At 41.8% G+C, this 20,642-nt stretch overlaps 1 protein-coding gene across 1 annotated transcript in view; it reads left to right on the top strand.

Annotated features, from left to right (window-relative positions):
* The first annotated feature begins 302 nt into the window (after positions 1–302).
* The window catches only part of RIPK1 (receptor interacting serine/threonine kinase 1), a 73,939-nt gene continuing 53,599 nt past the window's right edge, over positions 303–20,642 (top strand). Inside the window, exon 1 of the mRNA XM_041772161.1 lies at positions 303–489. Within this exon, the coding sequence (XP_041628095.1) occupies positions 318–489 (172 nt within the window). The 5' untranslated portion in view covers positions 303–317. The remainder of the gene's footprint in view (positions 490–20,642) is intronic.

The raw sequence follows: 20,642 nt of genomic DNA, 5'->3' as shown, positions 1-20,642 counted from the left end.
ACCTGGGTTCACAACAAGTGATCCACCTGACGAGTCCGGCGGCCTGAAGGAAAATCCTCCGATGACTGTCACAGCTCTTTCTGTTTGTTTTCTATTTAACGTGGTTCACACATGGATCGGTGGCCTGAGTGAGTCAGCACTTTCCCAAAGTATCGATTCTAATCACATGGCCTGGCGAGATTCGGAGCGGTGAAGCCGCTGACCCTGTACCGCAGGGTCCTCCTTGTGCACCTGCGCCTGCAGAGAGCGGACGGGCCCCCCAGAGGCCCCCTGGGTCTACACGGAGGCAGAGCGGAGCTCCTGGACCTGACAGTTGGATGCTCCCAGGTACTCGGTCACGCCGGAGCGGCGGAGACAGCCCGCTGTGCATTTGCTTCCCTCTAGTGGCAGGTCCCGGCGTGAGCCCCGGACACTGTCCTCCAACCCTGGACGGATGGGTACCTTCCCCCTTCCCTCCTGGTGAAGGTTCCCGGACACCTAGCCCGGAAGGTAAGCTCACTTTGTCATTGGACACTGACCGTAACAGTGGCCGATGTTTGTAGGATGCTGAGTCTGTGCCGTGCGCCGTGTTACAGACCTTACAGAAGAGTGTCATCCGGTCCTTGGTAGGTACCATGAGTAGGGTCCCTAGACAGAGGGGCTGGAGCCCTGCTAGAGGGAAAGGAGGCGGCCCGGTCACACCCCAGGTCCGTGGCCAGAGCACAGGCTCTTCAGCTCCCGGCCGCACCGCTTCCCGCACTGCAAGGGGAGTCTGAGATCCGTGCAGCCCCTCACACGTGCTCCCCGCCTGCAAGCAGAGTATCTGGCGTGGCCCACTCCCAGTATCGCCCCGTGGGCGGTCAGTGTGAACGCCTCGGTGGAGGCGTCTGTGGGCACACAGAAAAGTCTCAGACAAGTAGATCAATCCAGGAGAGGAGCGTAGCCTTTGCACGGGTCGGAGCCATAGCGCTTTAGAGCCCAGATCCCATGCAGGATGGCCAGCAGCTTATTATTCCAGGAATGGAAAAGGGAAGGACGCATTGTGCGCTCTGTCCTGGGCTCTCCCTCGACAGGACCCTTGATCTGAGCAGACGACAGCCCTCGTGGAGCCAGTGCCCGGCACGGCGACCAACAGTCTTCCTTGGACGTCACAGAAAGAGGTTTCCCTGGGGGACCTCATCAGTGGGCACGTCAGCCACGGCTCCCCTGGGATCGGAGGAGGGAGACAGCCCGGTTGAGGTCGAACCTCTCTGATCTGCTTGTTGAAAGAGGCCAGCTCGAAGGCTGCTGAGTAGTCACTAGCTCCCCTAGATGGAGTAGAGATGAGCTGGGCGGACAGGGTTCCCCGCAAGCCCCAGCGTTCGTTTCTGGCTGACTGGGCTGTGGTTTGGCCAAGTGCACCTCCTTTGGGGTTGCCATTGCCAGGGCCCCCCGTGCTGGTTCAGCGCGCAGCTGTCCCCAGCTGTGTTGGTTGGACAGGATGCTTGCGAGAGCTTGTCTTTTGAGCCGCCAAAATGCTGTGGATCTGGCTTCCTTCAGGTTTGTGTTCAGGAATACTTGGGTTAGATGTTCCGTAAAATGAGAATCCCTACTGGTTTTGTTTTGTTTTGTTTTGTTTTGTTTTCCATCTTATCAAATTAAACCTCCAATCTACTAAATAAGTTTATTTTTTATCCAATAAATGTTTATCAAGCAATTATGTGCAATGCTGGTCCCTTAAATACCTATAGATGGGGAGCACACAGGCCATGTTCTAAATGAATTGCTCACCTGGACGGGGTACACACAGGTACGCGGGTAACCACCACATGTGGCAGGGAATGTCCGTTTGCCTCCGTCCCCCGAGGATACAGACCTGCACTTGCCCTCCAGGGTTGTTATGGACACCTCGTGTGGGATGTCACTCTGCCCTTCGATGAGGGCTTGCTTTGCCCCAGGATGAACTAGCCCTCGGTCCATTGACCACGGAAGGTGCAGCGGAGATGCCCCCCGAGCAGGGCCAGGGAGCCGAGTGCTGCACCCTTGGGTCCCCGCAGAGGCCCTGGCTTTCTCCCTGCAGCTGTGGCTTAGGGCCCCACCATGCCCACCTCCGCCCCCGCCCCCAGGCACAGCGCCAGCCCCGGGGGGTCCCTGAGAGCACCTGGGCCCTGGAGCTGCAGGTGCGGGAGACGGTGGGCTGGCTTGCCCCGTTTAGTCTCGGCCTGGTGCTGCTGCCGGTGCCTCCAGGGAGGCCGCCCGAGCGCGGTCGCTGGCTCCTCTCCGACGGGGCCCAAGCAGAGCCTGTTTTCTGCTCTTTGCCAAATGGATCCACGTTTGCAGAGTTGGCAACGCAGGCGCTGGACCCCAAGGACGCCCCGGTCACAGGTGTGTGAGCCAGGTGCTCGCATTCTAGAGGGCAGGCATGTGGGGTGCTCATACAGAACCTGGGGTGCTCATACGGGACGCCAGGCCCGAGCCCTGCACCTGCTTAGGAAGGAGGTGCGCTGATGCTTCTGAGGCCTGGAGGCCTGGAGTTCGGGGCTGCTCTGTGCGGGCAGCGGCTTCCCTCTTGCCTGGTGCCCACCCCCCAACTGCGAATCAGACCCGAGGTGGCTGGCTCACCGGAAACCTGTGTATCTGGTGCCTTTTGGCCTTTGACTGAGGGGCGCTGGTTTAGCTAACTGGCTCCTAACCATGCTGGAAAGGCTCTGGGGCTTTGGTTGCTTGGAGACCGTGGCAGGGGACGGCTTCTAGCCAGTTCTTTTCTTTCTTTCTTTTTTTTTTAATATTTATTTATTTATTTACGATAGACATAGAGAGAGAGAGAGAGAGAGAGAGAGAGAGAGGCAGAGACACAGGAGGAGGGAGAAGCAGGCTCCATGCCAGGAGCTTGACGTGGGATTCGATCCCGGGACTCCAGAATCGTGGCCCGGGTCAAAGGCAGGCGCTAAACCGCTGAGCCACCCAGGGATCCCCTAGCCAGTTCTTTTCTATTCTTGCTTTCTTTTTTAGATTTTATTTATTTATTCATTCATTTATTTGAGAGTGAGTGAGCAAGCGAGGGGAGGGCGGAGGCAGGGGGAGAGCAGGAATCCCAAGCAGCCTGCCCCGCTGAGCTCAGAGCCGGCCACGGGCCCAGTCTCACACCCCAAGATCAGGGCCTGACCTGAAGCCAAGAGGCGGGGGCCTGGCCCGCTGAGCCCCCCAGGAGCCCCCTTGCAGCTGTTTTCTGACCGACTCTGGGACCGTGTGCGGCCCTTCCCTGGAGCTGAAGGCGCCCAGATGAGCGTGGCCTGCTGCTCCACCAGACGTCGGAAGGCAGGGTAGCGGGAGTGCAGGCCCAGAGGCAGGGGACGGAGAGCCTGCCCACTGTCCACTGCCCACCGCCCGGTACTTCGGGCAGTGACATGCCCCCCACTCCGCCCACCGAAGAGGGCTCTGATGGGACTACGGTCAAATAAACCTTCCAGAGCAGTTGGCTGAATGACTTCCACTTACTGCCTCTCGGCCCCAGTGCCACCGCTAGTATTTGCTGCATGATGAGCAGAATTCCCTAAGCATTTTCTCCCCCAGAGCAAGTATGATACTAAGCTTGGTTGGTGGAGGCTCGGGGGGGACAGGCCAGGACAGAGGAGGGGGCCCTGGGCTGCGTCCATGGTGTGGCGTCAGGACGCCTAGCGGAGCCTGTGCAGCCGCAGGCGGGACGCACTGCCCGCTCGGGCCGTGGCCAGGACACCCTTAGCGCAGTCCGTGCAGGCAAAGCACAGCCCCCTTTTGCAGATGGGCTGCCGCTTGCCTGCACCCCCGGGGAGGTCTCCTGCCCTCGGCACCTCCACTTCAGCTCCCGCGGGAGCAAAGCAGTGAATTTCTTTGCCACACTTTCTCCAACAGGTCTGAACCCAACCAGTGTCCGCCTTTCTGTGGTTCTTACTGTCTCTCAGCCCAAAGGAAGCTTACAGAGTTGTCTTATATCTTATGTCATAGTTCACAATTATCATAGTTCACAATTCTTTACATTAAATTCCTAATGTGTGCTCTCTGTCTCCTAATTTGACCCAGGAGCTACAATTAATAATATGCATAAAGCTTTCACAATAAGTAAGTAACCCAAATGGTAAATAGCTTTCATGAATTAGTATGTTTAATATTTTATAAAATCAAATCTTTCTAAGTCTTCAAAGGCTACTCTTTTTTTTTTTAATTTATTTATGATAGTCACAGAGAGAGAGAGAGGCAGAGTCAATTTATTTATGATAGTCACAGAGAGAGAGAGAGAGAGGCAGAGTCACAGGCAGAGGGAGAAGCAGGCTCCATGCACCAGGAGCCTGACGTGGGATTTGATCCCAGGTCTCCAGGATCACGCCTCGGGGCCAAAGGCAGGCACCAAACCGCTGCGCCACCTGGGGATCCCTTCAAAGGTTACTCTTAAAATACCTGGATTCAGGGTACCTGGGTGGCTCAGTGGTTGAGCATCTGCCTTCAGCTCAGGTCATGATCCCAGAGTCTGAGGATCAAGTTCTGCATTGGGCTCCCCACAGGGAGCCTGCTTCTCCCTCTGCCTGTGTCTCTGCCTCTCTCTGTGTCTCTCATGAATAAACAAATGAAATCTTAAAAAAAAAAAAAAAAAAGAAGACAGCTAGAATCAAATCCCTGTGATACAATCTGTGCTTTCATGAAACACACTCTCCACTTATGATTATTTTTAACCATAGAGCTATATCTTCTTTTTCTTTTTTTGAAATCATACCAAGTATATTTTTCCAACCACAATGGTACAAAACTAAAAGAACAAAATAAAGCTGGAAAATCCACAATGTAAATATTTAACATGTAAATAATTAAACAACACAAGTACTGCACAAATATTAGGCCAAATAAGAAATCAAACAGCAAATCAAAATATGTGTCAGAACAAGAGGAAAGAAAATACAATATTCTAAAACCTCTGGGATACAGCAAAAGCAGATGTTATAGTGAAATCTATGCTATAAATGCTTTAAGAAATGTATTAAGAAAAAAAGTTTCAATAAACAACTTAAGATAACACCACAAGGAACTAGAAAAAGAAGAAACTTAACTGAAATTTAGTAGAGGAAGAAAATATCAAAGAAAAATAAAAAATAAATAAGAGACCAGAATAAATAATGACACAACATTGGAAGTGATGACTAGTTTCTCCTAAAACAGAAACAAAATTGGCAACGCTTTAACTACACTAAGAAAAAAAAAAGAAGATTCAAAAACCAAAAGGAGAAATGGAAAACAATACAACAGATACCACTAAAATACATTGTGTGATAACAGATTACTATAGACAATTATATACTAATGATTCAGATCACTTAGGGAAAAAACCCAGATAAATCCTAAAAACACACAAATTGCCAAGATTAAATCATGGATCTTGAATCCAGGAAACGGGAAAATCTTCTTAGACCAGTAACAAGAATGAAAGTTAAATTAGGAATCAAAAATCACCCAGCACAGAAAAGCCCAAGACTGCATGATTTCATTGGTGAATTCTATCACACTGAAAAAAATAATTACTGACAATCTTTATCAAAATCTTACAAATTAGAGTAGAGGGAACACATTCAAAGTCATTCCATGAGTCCAGTACTACCCTGATACCAAAGCAACATAAAAACAACACAAAATCAAAGATGTCTGATTTGTCTAAGTATTGCTATCCTGACTTACTTTTGACATCCATTTGCATAATAAATGTTTCTCCACCCCCTCATTTTCAATCTGAAATGAGTCTTTTATCATATGGTCTCATTCATATGTGAAAAATAAGAAATAGTGAAAGGGGCCATAAGGGAAGGAGGGGAACTGAGTGAGAAAAATTAGAGAGGAAGACAAACCATGAGAGACTCCTAACCCTGGGAAACTAACAAAGGGTTGCAGAAGGGGAGGTGGGGGAAAAAAAAGGGGGGGAGGTGGGGGGGGTAACTGGGTGGCAGGCGGCAGGCATTAAGGAGGTTGTTATAAGCACCAGCTGGGTGTTATACTCTATACTGGCAAACTGAATTTAAATTAAAAAAAATGAAATGAGTCTTTTGTAGGCTATATTCTATTACTAATTTTTTTTCTTTCAGGCAGTAATGGGACAATTTATAAAGAAAATATTCATTACAAAAAAAAAAGAAAATATTCATTACATTCAATACTTTAACTTCATTCTTGAGAATTTGTCCTAAGAAATTATTTTTAAAATCACTAAGTTATAGATTTTTTTTAATGAAAAGGATCATAAATATGGGTTGTGATGGGGGAGCAGGGCCAGCTGAGGACAAAGCACGACCCCAGGGCAGCACATTGACAAGTCCTTGAAACAGGCAGAGGGACCTTCCTCTACGGACTCAACTGCCTGGAGATTCATACTTTGCTGAGGACAACAGGCAATCTCAGCCCGACCCCCCAGGAACCTGTAAATCTACTTTAACATATTATAGAAATTCCTTTAGGAAGTTCCTTTATCTCTACCCCCCAAGATACATGCTGGCGATCATCCCCCAAGCACATGGCCCACAGATACACATCTAAAGGGTCTCATGACTCAGGTTTTATTAGAGGGTAATAAGCGACCTTTCCCAACAGCAGCCAGCCCCCTCAGGGTCCTGGAAACCTTGCTTCCAAAATTCCTTAGAGAGGACGCTATCCTCACACCCCTCCCAACTCTCAGGTACATGGTCAACCCCCCCCCTCACAGGCCCGGGGCAGCCGCTCTTCCTGCCCACGGGTCCTGTCCCCACGCTTTAATAAAAATCACCATCTTGCACCAAAGATGTCTCAAGAATTCTTTCTTGGTCGTCGGCTCTAGACCTCACCTTTATTCCAAAACTTCATCAGGCTGGATTAAGTAAATTATGTCATATTTGATGTAACATTACATACTTAGAAAAATCATGTGTTCTTAGGCACAACCTATACAGCCTGGTCATGGAGAGTGTTGCACACAAGAAATCAGTAAATTAGGACTACATAATTGTCAAGAGCTGGGCAGGTTCTAGGATTTTACCCTACTTACAAGCTAACAAGTTAGTCTATTACATCCTGTTTCATGGCTGCTGACAGAAGACATGAGACTTTAGGGCCAGAGACAAAGAGCTTCATTCTTTACTCACACCAAAAGCAGCAGGTAGAGCTTATCATGTCGTCTTGTGTTGGTTCCGCAGGTCACCCAAGTCCTGTGAAGGCAATGCAAAGGCCCTCCATGGGTGCCCCCACAACCACGGGGCTGCGATTCAGCAGAGGAACATTAAGCTTCGGGGTTCACTGCTTTTACAGAAAGCAGAAACAAGCTTGCTCTTCCCTGGGGAGAGATGTTAGCTCATCCACTGAGCTGCCCACTACCAGCACAGCCCAGGCAGAGAGCACGCAAGCGTTCTCAGGGTACTTGATAGGATTCTGCAGGGAGCTCAACACCCTCAATGGATTGCAGTTCCCAACAACAAAGTACAAACTAGGCATAAGACTTGAAGACCAAAATAAGAGATGAAAAAAAAATATGATTTTGTTGCTGTCATAATATTTTCTTTCGGATTGTTCTGCGCTCTTGTCATCTACGTATCTACATGTATTCACGTACAAGCCCTGGGCAGAGAACCCAGTCCAATGGCAGTTTTCAGAAAACTGAGGAAGAGAATTGTCCCCTCCTCCTGCTATTACCATCTCTGTTTCTTTCCCTTGTCAGAATTTCTCCCTGGCCTTCCCACAAATCACGGGAGTGCATAGGGTGCTCTTATGCCAATCGGGCATCACTCATCGGTGAATAATGATCATTCATGTCCTCTTTTTCAATTCTTGTACATTTTTGCCTTTTTTTTTTGTATTTAGGGACACCTCTGTACAATAGATGGGCATCCTTATCTTGTTACTAATCTTAATGTGAAAGCTTTTAAGAACTCACTATTAGTATGATGAATAGTTGTTGAATGTATCAAATATTTGTATTTATATATTGAGATAATCCTGTTTTTAATTTTTATTGATATAGTAAATTTTAGTGATCGTTTTCCTAATTTTAAACTAGCCTTGTATTCCTGGGAAACTTACTTTGGCCATTATGTATTATCTTTCTTATCTTTTGATGAATTCTGTTCGCTAGTAGTTGGTTTTAAAGTTTTACATTTGGGACTCCTGGGTGGCTTAGCAGTTTGGCGCCTGCCTTTGGCCTGGGGCATGATCCTGGGGTCCCAGAGTTGGGTCCCACATTGGGTTCCCTTGCATGGAGTCTGCTTTTGCCTCTGCCTATGTCTCTCTCTCTCTCTCTCTTTCTGTGGTTCTCATGAATAGAATAAATAAAGTCCTAAAAAAAAAAAAAGACTTTAAAGTTTTACATTTATGTTAATGAATTAGATTAGCCTATGATTTTCTTTCTCCTTCTGTCCGTGTCAGATTTTAATATGAGCTTAATTTCAAAAAAGTGATTTGGGGAGTGAAGCCCCTTCTCTACACTATGCATTAACTTGATTAAGAATGAAATCATTTGTTCCCTGAGTGAAATCATTTGCTTGGTAAAACTCTCCAGTAAAACAATATGAACAATATGAAGTCTTGTTTGGTTTTGTGGTTTTGTGGATTAGATAAAATAAGTCCAATCCACCCCATCTCTGCTCCAGTGATCAATCACAGATAGTCTAGAAACCAATGAAAAAGCAAAAAGATCTCAGCAAATAAATGGAAGATATAAAAATGAAACAAATGGTATTTTAAAACTGAAAAATACAAGAACCAAAATACTATCTTAGTAGCACAATGGAAAGACAAGAAGAGAAGTCAGTGGCTTTGAGGATAAATCAATAGAAAGTATCCAATCCAAATAACAGAGAAAAAAATGATTTAAAAAGATAAATATAGCCTCAGGAATACAATCTGAGGCACAATAACAAAAGGTTGGTATAATTGGAGTCCAAGAAGAAAAGAATGAGTGTACTGCTAAAAAAATATTTGAAGAAAAAATGACTAAAAACTTCCTCAATTTAGTAAAAGATATAATGCAACTAATTCAAACCCAAACAACATGAACTGCTGTTCGTGCCCACATATATCATAATGACACTATTGAAAACTAAAAACAAAACAAAACAAAAATCTTTAAAGAAGCCAAAGGGCTTCTTTGGCTATATTAGCCAATATAGGCTATATTCCTATATTAGCTATAGGGGAATAACACTTCAAATGGCTGCAGATTTCTCATCAGAATTCATTTATCTCAGTAATAGATTGAACTACACTCAACAACAGCAGAATACACATTCTTTTCAAGTATACATGGAACATTAACTAAAATAGACCATATCCTGAGTCATAACAAGTTTGCAATAATTGAAATCATGCCAAATATATTCTCTGAAGATCATGGAATTAAACCAGATACCCATAGAAGAAAGGTAAAAAGTCACTACACACTTGCAAATTAAGCAACACACATAAATGATCCATGGGCCGAAGAGGATGTATTGAGAGAAATTAGAAACTATCTTGAACTGAGTAAAAATGAAAATCCAACATACAAAAATGTGTGAGATTCAGCTAAAGCAGTACTTAGAGGGAAATTTTTGCATTCAATTCTTATATTAAACATAAAGAAAAGTCTTGAATCAATAATCTAAACTTCCATCTTAAGAAATAAAAAACAGAAGAGCAAAATATACCCAACAGAGCAGAAGGAAGGAAGTAATAAAGATAGGAGTAGAAATCTATGAAACTGAACTCAGAAAACAGTGAAAAAAATCACAACTCAAAGCTGGTCCTTTGAAATGTCAACAAAATTGATAAATCCTAGACGGAGGAAGCAGAAAAGAAGACAAATTATTGATGTAATTATCAAAGGTGATATCATTACAAACCTGTGGATATCAAAAACTAAGAAGCCAATGACATACTGTAAGCATAGCTCTATACACATAAACCTTAGATGAAATGGACCAATTCTTTAAAAATACAAACTACTAAATTTTGCCCAACCTGAATTAAACAACTTGAATAAAACTGAATTTATAATTAAAGCCTTCTGTAAAAGAAATCTCTAGGCCCATGTGGTTTTACCAGTAAGTTCCACCAAATATTTTTATAATAAAAAATATCAGTTCTACACAATCTCTCCCAGAAAATAGAAGAGGGAGTGCTACCCAACTTATTTTATGAAGCTAGTATTATCACGATAGCAAAAACAAAGACAGTATAAAAAGAAAATCTTAGACCACAATATCTATAGACTACTGTACCACTATACGTTTTTAATATAAATGCAAAAATCCTCAACAAATATTTAGCAACTCATAGAATAAAAAAGACAAGAAACAAGTGTTGCAAGGATGTGGAGAAAAAGGAACCTTCACGCACTGTTGGCAGAAATGTAAATTAGTGCAATAACTGTGGAAAACAGTATGGAGGTTCCTCAAAAGCTTAAAAATAGAAATACCATACAATTTCCTGTAATTCTGCTACTAGGTGTTTAGCCAAAGAAAACAAAAACACTTTGGGCATCTGGCTCAGTCAGTTGAGCGTCTGACTCTTGATTTCAGCTTAGATCATGGACCTCAGGGTTGTGAAATCGAGTCCTGTGTCAGGCTCTTCACTGAGTGGGGAGTCCACTCAAAATCCTCTCTCTTCCTCTTCCTCTGCACCTCCCCTATTCATGCTGTCTCTGCTCTCTCTCTCTCTCTCTCTCAAAAACAAAAGAAAAAAACAAAAATTTGGAAGAGGTATGTGCACTCCTATGTGTATTGCAGCATTATTTATGATAGCCAAGATATGGAAGCAATGTAAGTGTCCACCCATAGATAAATGGATAAAGAGGATGTTTTATATATATATTTATATTTATATTTATATTATATATAATTATATATAATGGAATTTATTCATTTATATATATATAATGGAATATTACTCAGCCATAAAAAAGAATGAGAACTTTCCATTTGTGACAACATGGATGGCCTAGAGAATACTGTACTAAGTGAAATGTCAGACAGAGAAGGACAAATACCATATGGTTTCACTTATATGTGGAATCTAAAAAATGAAACAAATTTTTAAAAAGGCAAAAATAGATTTATAAATACAGGGAACAAACTGATGGTTACCAAAGGGGAAGAGTTGGGATGGGTATGGGCAAAATGGATGAAGGGGAGTGGGAGGTACAGGCTTCCATTTATAGAATGAAAAAGTCATGAGGATGCGAGGTACAGCATAGAGAATGCAGTCAATGGTATTGTGATAGCACTGTACGGTAATAGATGGGAACTACACTTGTGGTGAGCATGTAGCATAACATAGTTGTGGAATCACTATGTTGCACACTTGAAACTAATGTAACATTGTGTATCAGCTATACTTCAATTTTAAAAAGGTATCAAAAAAGTATTAGGAACTCAGAGCCAGTAAAGTATAAATAACATGACAAAATGGGGTTTATCCTAGGCATGAAATCTGGTTTAATATTTGAAAATCAATGTAATCCATAATACAGTAATGAAGAAAAACACATGATCATATTAATTGATGCAGAATATTTGAAAAAAAGAATATTTGACAAAATTTAATGTCTATTCACAAAAAATTAAATCGTAAACCTTTCAGCAAGCTTATGAAAGAAATGGTTTCAATCTGATACAGAGCATCTAGAAACCTATAGCTAAAAATAGACTTTTGCCATAAAAGCAGGAATAAGGCAAGGATATTGACTCTTACCACGTCTGTTCAATACCAGAAGACATATCATATCATATCAAGGACACATAGTATAAATATGACTGTTGATGTTGACCTTGATCAACTGGATTAAGTAGTTGGATTCTATTTCCCCCCTTTTTATGCTGTATTATTTGGAAAGAAGTCACTTCGTGGAGCTCACACTCCGTGGGAGTTATGCCTCCCACTCCATCTACATAATTTATTTGGAAATTTCTGCATAAGACACTTGTCTCTTCTTATTTATTTATTTATTTATTTAGTCACTTATTTGTATCAATGTGGACTGATGGATATTATTTTACACTCTTGGTTATCATCCAATTATGTTATAATCCGATGTATTACTTTTCTCCCTCAAAGTGTTCTAGCTCTGGCCATTGGGAATTCTTTTAGAAACCAAGGTCTAGGGGCGCCTGGGTGGCCCAGTTGGTAAAGCGTCTGCCTTCAGCTCAGGTCATGATCCCAGGGTCCTGGGAGCCTGCTTCTCTTTCTCTCTCTGCCCGCCGCTCTGCCAACTTGTGCTCTCTCCCTGTCGAATAAATACATAAAATCTTTTTTTTTAAATTTTTATTTATTTATGATAGTCACAGAGAGAGAGAAAGTGGCAGAGACACAGGCAGAGGGAGAAGAAGGCTCCATGCACCAGGAGCCCGACGTGGGATTCGATCCCGGGTCTCCAGGATCGCGCACTGGGCCAAAGGCAGGCGCCAAACCACTGCACCACCCAGGAATCCCCATAAAATCTTTTGAACAAACAAATCAAGGTCTAGGCATTAGGTATGTTCACTGCTACTGCATAGTGTGATTTCTTTTAGACAGTCAACAGAAAGGCAAAGAAATATATGTGTGGGGACGTCTGGGTGGCTCAGCGGTTGGGCGGCTGCCTTTGGCTCAGGTCGTGATCCTGGAGACCCGGGATCGAGTCCCACATCGGGCTACCTGCATGGAGCCTGCTTCTTCCTCTGCCTGTGTCTCTGCCTCTCTCTCTCTCTCTGTTTCTCATGAATAAATAAATAAATCTTAAAAAAAGAAATATGTGTGTGTATACCCACCACTATATATGCATTTACCTATGAATATTTCTCGATGTAGCCATCCATATGTATATCATGTTCTTACTGTCTTCAGTTCTATCCCTGGATTATTCTGGTCTCCTCTTCTTCCACGTGGATTATTCTAATCTCCTCTTCTTCATTATCTATATATTCCCATTTCAATGCCAAGAGACCTGGCTGCCACCACCCACCATCTATTTACTCAATTATTCAATTCTAGTATACATATATAGCAGTGTCATAATTATTCATTTCTACACCATGAGAAGTGACTTTGTTGACTAAAGTATTTGGGGGAAATTCCTTTTGTCTTTAGTCTTCCAGACTTCACTCATTTCCAAAGTAACTTAGGTCAGCATCTTTTGCTACCCCCTTCAATGAGGTTGTTCCATACGGTTGTAATACAGTTAGGTTTAATTGCCACAGTCTACATATTTCCGGGGATCTCTAGACCTCCTAAGTTATTATTTTTAAGTTTGCATACATTTAGTTTCATTCTTTGTTGGTAAAGTTTTATAATCTTTGATAAATGTATGATGTTATGGATCTACCTTTACAGTGCCATAGAGAATGGTTGCACAGTACCAAAATTTCTTTTTTTTTTAATTTAAATTCAATTAGCCAACATATAGTACATCATTAGTTTCAAATAATGTTCAATAATTTATCAGCTTATCACCCAGTACTCATCACATCACATGCCGTCCCTAATGCCCATCACCCAATTACCCCACCCCACACCACCTCCCTTCCAGCAACCCAACCTGCAGTTTGTTTCCTATAGTTCAGAGTCTTTTATGGTTTTTCTCCCCCTCTGATGACTTCCCGTTCAGTTTTTTCTCCCTTCTCCTATGATCCTCTGCTCTGTTTCCTATATTCCACATATGAGTGAAACTATATAATCATTGTCTTTCTCTGATTGACTTATTTCACTCAACATAATACCCTCCAGTTCCATCCATGTCGAAGCAAACGGTGGGTATTCATCCTTTCTGATGGCTGAGGAATATCCCATTGTATATATGGTCCACATCTCCTTTATCCATTCATCTGTCAAAGGGCATCGAGGCTCCTTCCACAGTTTGGCTATCGTGAAATTGCTGCTGTGAACATTGGGGTGTAGGTGCCCTTTTGGATCACTACGTTTGTATCTTTGGGGCATGTACCCAGTAGTGCAATTGCAGGATCATAAGGCAGCTCTATTTTTAACTTCTCGAGGAACCTCCACACTGTTTTCCAGAGTGGCTGTATCAGCTTGCATTTCCATCAACAGTGTAAGAGGGTTTCCCCTTTCCCACATCCTCACCAATATTTGTTGTTTCCTGTCTTCTAATTTTAGCCGGTCTGACTGGTGTGAGGTGGGATGTCATCATGGTTTTGATTTCTATTTCCCTGATGCCAAGTGATGTGGAGCATTTTTTCATGTGTCTGTTGGCCGTATGTAGATCTTCTTTGGAGAAATGTCTCTTCTTGTCTTCTGCCCATTTCTGATTCCTGAGGCTAGAACAAGTTCAACCGGTAGTACTATGTTGAACAACAGTGGTGAGAGTGGGCATCCCTGTTCTGTTCCTGACCTTAGGGGAAAGCTCTCAGTTTTTCCCCACTGACAATGATATTTGCCGTGGGCTTTTCATAGATGGCTTTCATGATATTGAGGTATGTTTCCTCTATCCCTACACTGTGGGGAGTGTAAATCAAGAAAGGATGCTGTATTTTGTCAAATGCTTTTTCTGCATCAATTGAAAGGATCATATGGTTCTGGTCCTTTATTTTATTAATGTGATGTATCGTATTGATTGACCTTCAAAGGCTGAACCATCCTTGCAGCCCAGGAATAAATCCCACTTGGTTGTGGTGAATAATCCTTTTAATGTACTGATGGATCCTATTGACTAGTATCTTGGTGAAAATTTTGGCATCCGTGTTCATCAGGGATATTGGGTAAGTCTCCTTTTGGAGGGAGTCTTTGTCAGATTTTGGGATCAAGGTAATGCTGGCCTTATAGAATACATTTGGAAGTTTTCCTTTCAGTTCTATTTTTTGAAACCACTTCAGAAGCATAGGTATTAGTTCCTCTTTAAATTTTTGGTAGAATTCCCCTGGGAAGCCATCCAGCCCTGGACTCTGCTTCAATTTCCTTACTGCTAATGAGTCTGTTCAGGCTTTGCATTTCTTCCTGTTTCAGTTTTGGTAGTTTATAAGTTTCCAGGAATGCCTCCATTTCTTCTAGATTGCCTAATTTGTTGGCATATAGTTGCTCAAAATATGTTCTTAAAATTGTTTGTATTTCCTTCATGTTGATCGTGATCACTCCTCCTTCATTCATGATTTATTAATTTGAGTCCTTTCTCTTTTTTTTTTTTTTGATAAGTCTGGCTAGGGGTTTATCAATCTTATTAATTATTTCAAAGAATCAGCTTCTAGTTTCATTGACTGTTCTCCTGTTTCTATTTCATTGATTTCAGCTCTCATCTTTATTAGTTCTCTTCTCCTGCTTGGTTTAGGCTTTACTTGCTGTTCTATCTCCAATTCCTTTAGGTGTAAGTTTAGCTTATGTATTTGAGACTTTTCAAATTTTTTTTTGAGAAAGGCTTTATTGCTATGTACTTCCCTCCTTAGGACTGCCTTTGGTGTATCCCAAAGATTTTGAACAGCTGTGTTTTCATTTTCATTTGTTTCCATGATTTTTAAAAATTCTTCTTTGATTTCCTGGTTGACCCACTCATTCTTTAGTAGGATGCTCTTTAACCTCCAAGTGTTTGAATTCCTTCCAAATTTCCTCTTGTGGTTGAGTTGAAGTTTCAAAGCATTGTGGTCTGAATATATGCAGGGAATAATCCCAATCTTTTGGTACTGATTGAGACCTGATATGTGACCCAGTGTGTGGTCTATTTTGAAGAACGTTCCATGTGCACACGAGAAGAGTGTGTGTTCTGTTGCTTTAGGATGGAATGCTTTGTATATGTCTGTAAAGTTCACCTGGTCCAGTGAGTCATCCAAAGCCCTTGTTTCCTTGTTGATCTTCTGCTTAAATGATGTATCCATTGCTACAAGTGGGGTGTTGAAGCCCCTACTATTATTGTATTATTATCAATGTGCTTCTTTAGTTTGGTTATCAACTGATTTATATAATTGGCTGCTCCCTGATATAGTGTCCCTCTTCATCCCTAACTACAGTCTTTGGTTTAAAATCTAATTTATCCCATAACGATCATTGCTACCCCAGCTTTCTTTTGATGTCCATTAGCAAAATAAATCATTCTCCACCCCCTCACTTTCAATCTGGAGTTGTCTCTAGGTCTTAAATGAGTCTCTTGTAAACAGCATATGGATGAGTCTTGCTTTTTTTTATCCAATATGATACCCTGTGTCTTTTGACTGGAGCATTTAGCCCATTCACGTTCAGAATAACTATTGAAACATATGAATTTAGTGCCACTGTACCTGTATGGTTCCTGTTTCTGCAGATTGTCTCTGTTTCTGGTCTATGTTACATTTGGGCTCCCCCTTTGCTTACAGGGTCCCCCTTAATATTTCCTGCAGGGCTGGCTTGGTGGTCACATATTCTTTCAGTTTCTGCGTATCCTGGAAGCTCTTTCTCTCTCCTTTTATTCTGAATGACAGCCTTGTTGGGAAAAGTATTCTTGCCTGCATGTTCTTCTCATTTAGGACCCTGAATATATCGTGCCAGCCCTTTCTGGCCTGCAGGTCTGTGGAGAGGTCTGCTGTTAATCTGATATTTCTCTCTAATTGTTAGGAATCTCTTGTCTCAAGCTACTTTCAGGATTTTCTCTTTATCTCTGAAATTTGCAAGCTTCACTATTATTGTTGGGGTGTTGAACTATTTTTGTTGATTTGGGGAGGGGTCCTCTCTACCTCTTGGATATGAATGCCTGTTTCCTTCCCCAGATTAAGGAAGTTCTCAGTTATGATTTGCTCAAATATACCTTCTGGCACTCTCTCTCTCTCTCTCTCTGCACCCTTACGAATTCCAATAATTCAGATTTCTTTTCAAGGCATCACTTATCTCTTGGAGCCAATCTTCATGGGCTATTAGCTGTTTTTTCTCTTTTCCTCAGCTTCCTTCCTTTGCATCAGGTTGTCTTCTGTGTCACTTATTCTCTCTCCTGCCTCATTTACCCTAGCTGTTAAAGCATACAGTTTAGACTGCATCTCAGAGTATTTTTAATTTCAGCCTGATTAGATCTCCTTTCTGCACTAAGAAATTCTTTAGCCTTTTATGCTTCTTTCAAGCTGAACTAGTGACTTTATAATAGTTATCCTGAGTTCCATCTCTAACATTTTACTTAAATGAGTTTTGCAGTCCTGTGTGCTCTGTAAACTTGGTGTTTGCCTTTGTTTCAGCTGGTCTTCTAGGGGAGGGCCTGCTGCGCTGATTCTCAGGTGTCTTTGCCTGGGTGGAGTAGCACCACCCCTTGCCAGGGGGCTGGGCTCAGTGTGAGCTGCTTCTGGTTGCTCTACGTGGCTTTTGCTCCCTGGGGGCTTTCTGCACCTCCTTAGAGAATAAAAATAAAAATTGCTGTACCCCGATCTCCAGCCCTAGAGCTGAAGGATCATGGTCCTCTCTCTTCAATAAACCCTCAGGGATAAGCAGCCTTCACTTTTGTGTGTGACTCTTGCAGAGAGCCAAGAGCCCCCTCCTGGGCTTGGTAACCCTAACCAGTTTCCCCACTCCAAAGCTTGGGAACTCTGCTGGCTCAGGAACCCCCATGTTTCTGTGACCCTGGGGATCCTAGACCACACTGCCCCACTTCACCACTGAGCACCTCTCAGGCAGGGACATCTCTCACCAGAGCAGACTTCTAAAGGTTCTGATTTCCTGCTCCAAGGCTATATCACTTTCCAGTAGTGGGTTTACAGAGGCTCCGCCCCCCCACCATTTATCCTCTGATATATGTCCCCTCAGATTCGCTTCTCCACACCTCCTGCCTTGCAAAAAGTGGTCGCTTTTCTATTTGTAGAATTCCAGCAATTCCTTTCTTACATCTCAGGTTGATTTAATAGGTGTTCAGCATCATTTGATAGTTATCTAGCTAAATTCAGGGGACCAGATAAAACGAGGTCCCCTACTCTTCCACCATCTTTACTTCCTCCCACCACCAAAATCTCTTGCGCTTCACCTCTATTCATTGCTCCTCTTCTACACGCAAACTTCTGGCAACAACTAATTTTTTTTTCTACCACTAATCTTTTTACTGTATCCATAGTTTTGTTTCTTCCAAAATGTCACATAATTGAAATCAAACAATATGTAGCCTTCTTAGACTGGCTTCTTTCATTCAGCAATGTGCATTTAAGTGCCTCATGTCTTTATGTAGCTTGATAGCTCATTTCTTCTTACTACTGAATAATATTCTATCTCATGAGTATACCACAGTTTATCCTTCACATATTGAAGAACATCTTGGCTACTTCCAGTTTTTGGTAATTACGAATAGAGCTGCTATACACATTCACATGCAGGTTGGATATAAGTTTTCAATTCATTTGAGTAAATAAGTTGGAGGATGATGGATGAATCATAGGTAAGACTGTGGTTACCTTCTTAAGAACCTGCCAAAGATTTCAGTCTTTTACCATTGAGTAAAATTTTAGTGTGAGCTTTTCATAAATGTAGTTTATCATGTTAAGGAAGTTTCTATTTCTAATTTCTGAGTGCTTTTATCGTGAGTTTATGCTGGACCTTGCCAAATACCTTTTTTACATCTATTGATATGATTACATGTTGATTATCTCCACCTTTCATTCTATTAATGTGTTATGTTCTATTCATTGGTCTTTTATATTGAACTGCACTTGCATTTCTGGGAAAAATACCACTTGGTCATGATATATAATACTTTTAATATCCTGTTTTGATTAGCTTTACAAATATTTATTGATGATTTCTACATCAATATGCACAATGATATTGATCTATAGTTTTCTTTTCTTGTGATTTCTTTGTTTGGTTTGGTATTGAGGTAATGCTGGTCTCATAGGATGAGTTTGAAAGTGTTTCCTCTTCCTCTATTTTCTGAAAGGATTTAAGAAAAATTGGTGGGTTTTTTAAAATCTCTTTTCAGTTATTTTATTTTATTTTTTTAAAGTTTTTGTTTAACTTCTGATTAGTTAGCACACACTGTAATATTAGTTTCAGGAGTAGAATTCAGTGATTCATCACTTACATACAATACCCAGTGCTCATCACAAGTGTCCTCCTTAATACCCATCACCCATTTAACCCATCCTCCCCCCAACAACTCTCAGTTTGTTCTCTACATTTAAGAGTCTGTTTTTTTTGTTTGCCCCTCCCCACCATTTTCACTTGTTTTATTTCTAAAATTCCACATATGAGCGAAATCATATGGCATTTATCTTTCTGTGACTGAATTATGTCATTTAGCATAATACACTCCAGCTCCATTTGTGTTGTTGCAAATGGCAAGATTTCACTCTTTTTTTGTGCTTGAGTAATATTCAAATATATATATATATTCCAAAAATATATTCAAATATATATATATATTCCTATATATATATATATATATATATCCATCAGTTGATGGGCATTTAAGGTCTTTCCATAATTTGGCTATTGTTGATAATGCTCTGTAAACATCGGGGTGTATGTGTCCCTTCAAATCAGTATTTTGTGTCGTTCGAATAGTGATGCAATTGCCAGCTCATAGGGTAGTACTATTTTTTTTTTAATAATTTTTTTATTTATTTATGATAGTCACACACAGAGAGAGAGAGAGGCAGAGACATAGGCAGAGGGAGAAGCAGGCTCCATACACCGGGAGCCCGACGTGGGATTCGATCCCAGGTCTCCAGCATCGCGCCCTGGGCCAAAGGCAGGCGCTAAACCACTGCGCCACCCAGGGATCCCCGGTAGTACTATTTTTAACTTTTTTTTTAATTATTTTTTTTTTATTTTTAACTTTTTGAGGAACCTCCATACTGTTTTCCACAGTGGCTGCACCAATTGCATTCTCACCAACAGTGCAAGAGGATTCCTCTTTTTCCACATCCTTGCCAATACCTGTTATTTCCTGTGTTGTTAATTTTAGCCCTTGACAGGTATAAGGTGATAAATCATTGTAGTTTTTATTTGTATTCCCCTGATGATAAGTGATGTTGAGCATCTTTTCATGTGTCTCTCAGCCATCTGTGTATCTTCTTCAGAAAAATATCTATTCATGTCTTCCCATTTTTAAACTGGATTATTTCGTTGAGTTTTGTAAGTTCTTTATATACTTTGGATACTAACACTTACCAGATCTGTCATTTACGAATATCTTCTCCTTTTCTGTAGGTTGCCTTTTAGTTTCATTGATTGTTTCCTTCACTGTGCAGAAGCTTTTTATCTGAAGAAGCCCTAATAGTTTATTTTTGCTTCTGTTTCCCTTACCTCAGGAAACATATTTAGTAAGAAGTTTCTGTGGCCAATGTCAAAGAGATTATTGCTTGTGTTCTTTTCTAGGATTTTGATAGTTTCTTGTCTCACATTTAGGTCTTTCATTCACTTTGAATTTATTTGTGAGTATGGTGTAAGAAGGTGGTCCAGTTTCATTCTTTGGCATGTTGTCCAGTTTTCCCAACACCATCTAGAAGAGACGGTCTTTTTCCACCAGATATTATTATCCTTTCCTGCTTTGTTGAAAATTAGTTGGCTATATAGTTGTGGGTCCATTTCTGGGTTCTCTATTCTGTTCCATTAATCTATGTGTCTGTTTTTGTGCCAGTACCACACTGTCTTGATGACTACAGCTTTGTAATATAGGCTTCGAGTCTAGAATTACGATGCCTCCAGTTTTTCTTTTCTTTTTCAAGATTGTTTTGGCTATTTGGGGTCTTTTGTGGTTCTTTTTTTTTTTTTTTAATTTTTATTTATTTATGATAGTCACAGAGAGAGAG

The sequence above is a fragment of the Vulpes lagopus genome, chromosome 10 (assembly GCF_018345385.1).
Source record: "Vulpes lagopus strain Blue_001 chromosome 10, ASM1834538v1, whole genome shotgun sequence".
Lineage (NCBI taxonomy): Eukaryota > Metazoa > Chordata > Mammalia > Carnivora > Canidae > Vulpes > Vulpes lagopus.
Note: the sequence above shows the minus strand (reverse complement) of the source record. Positions and strands in the feature narration are given on the sequence as shown.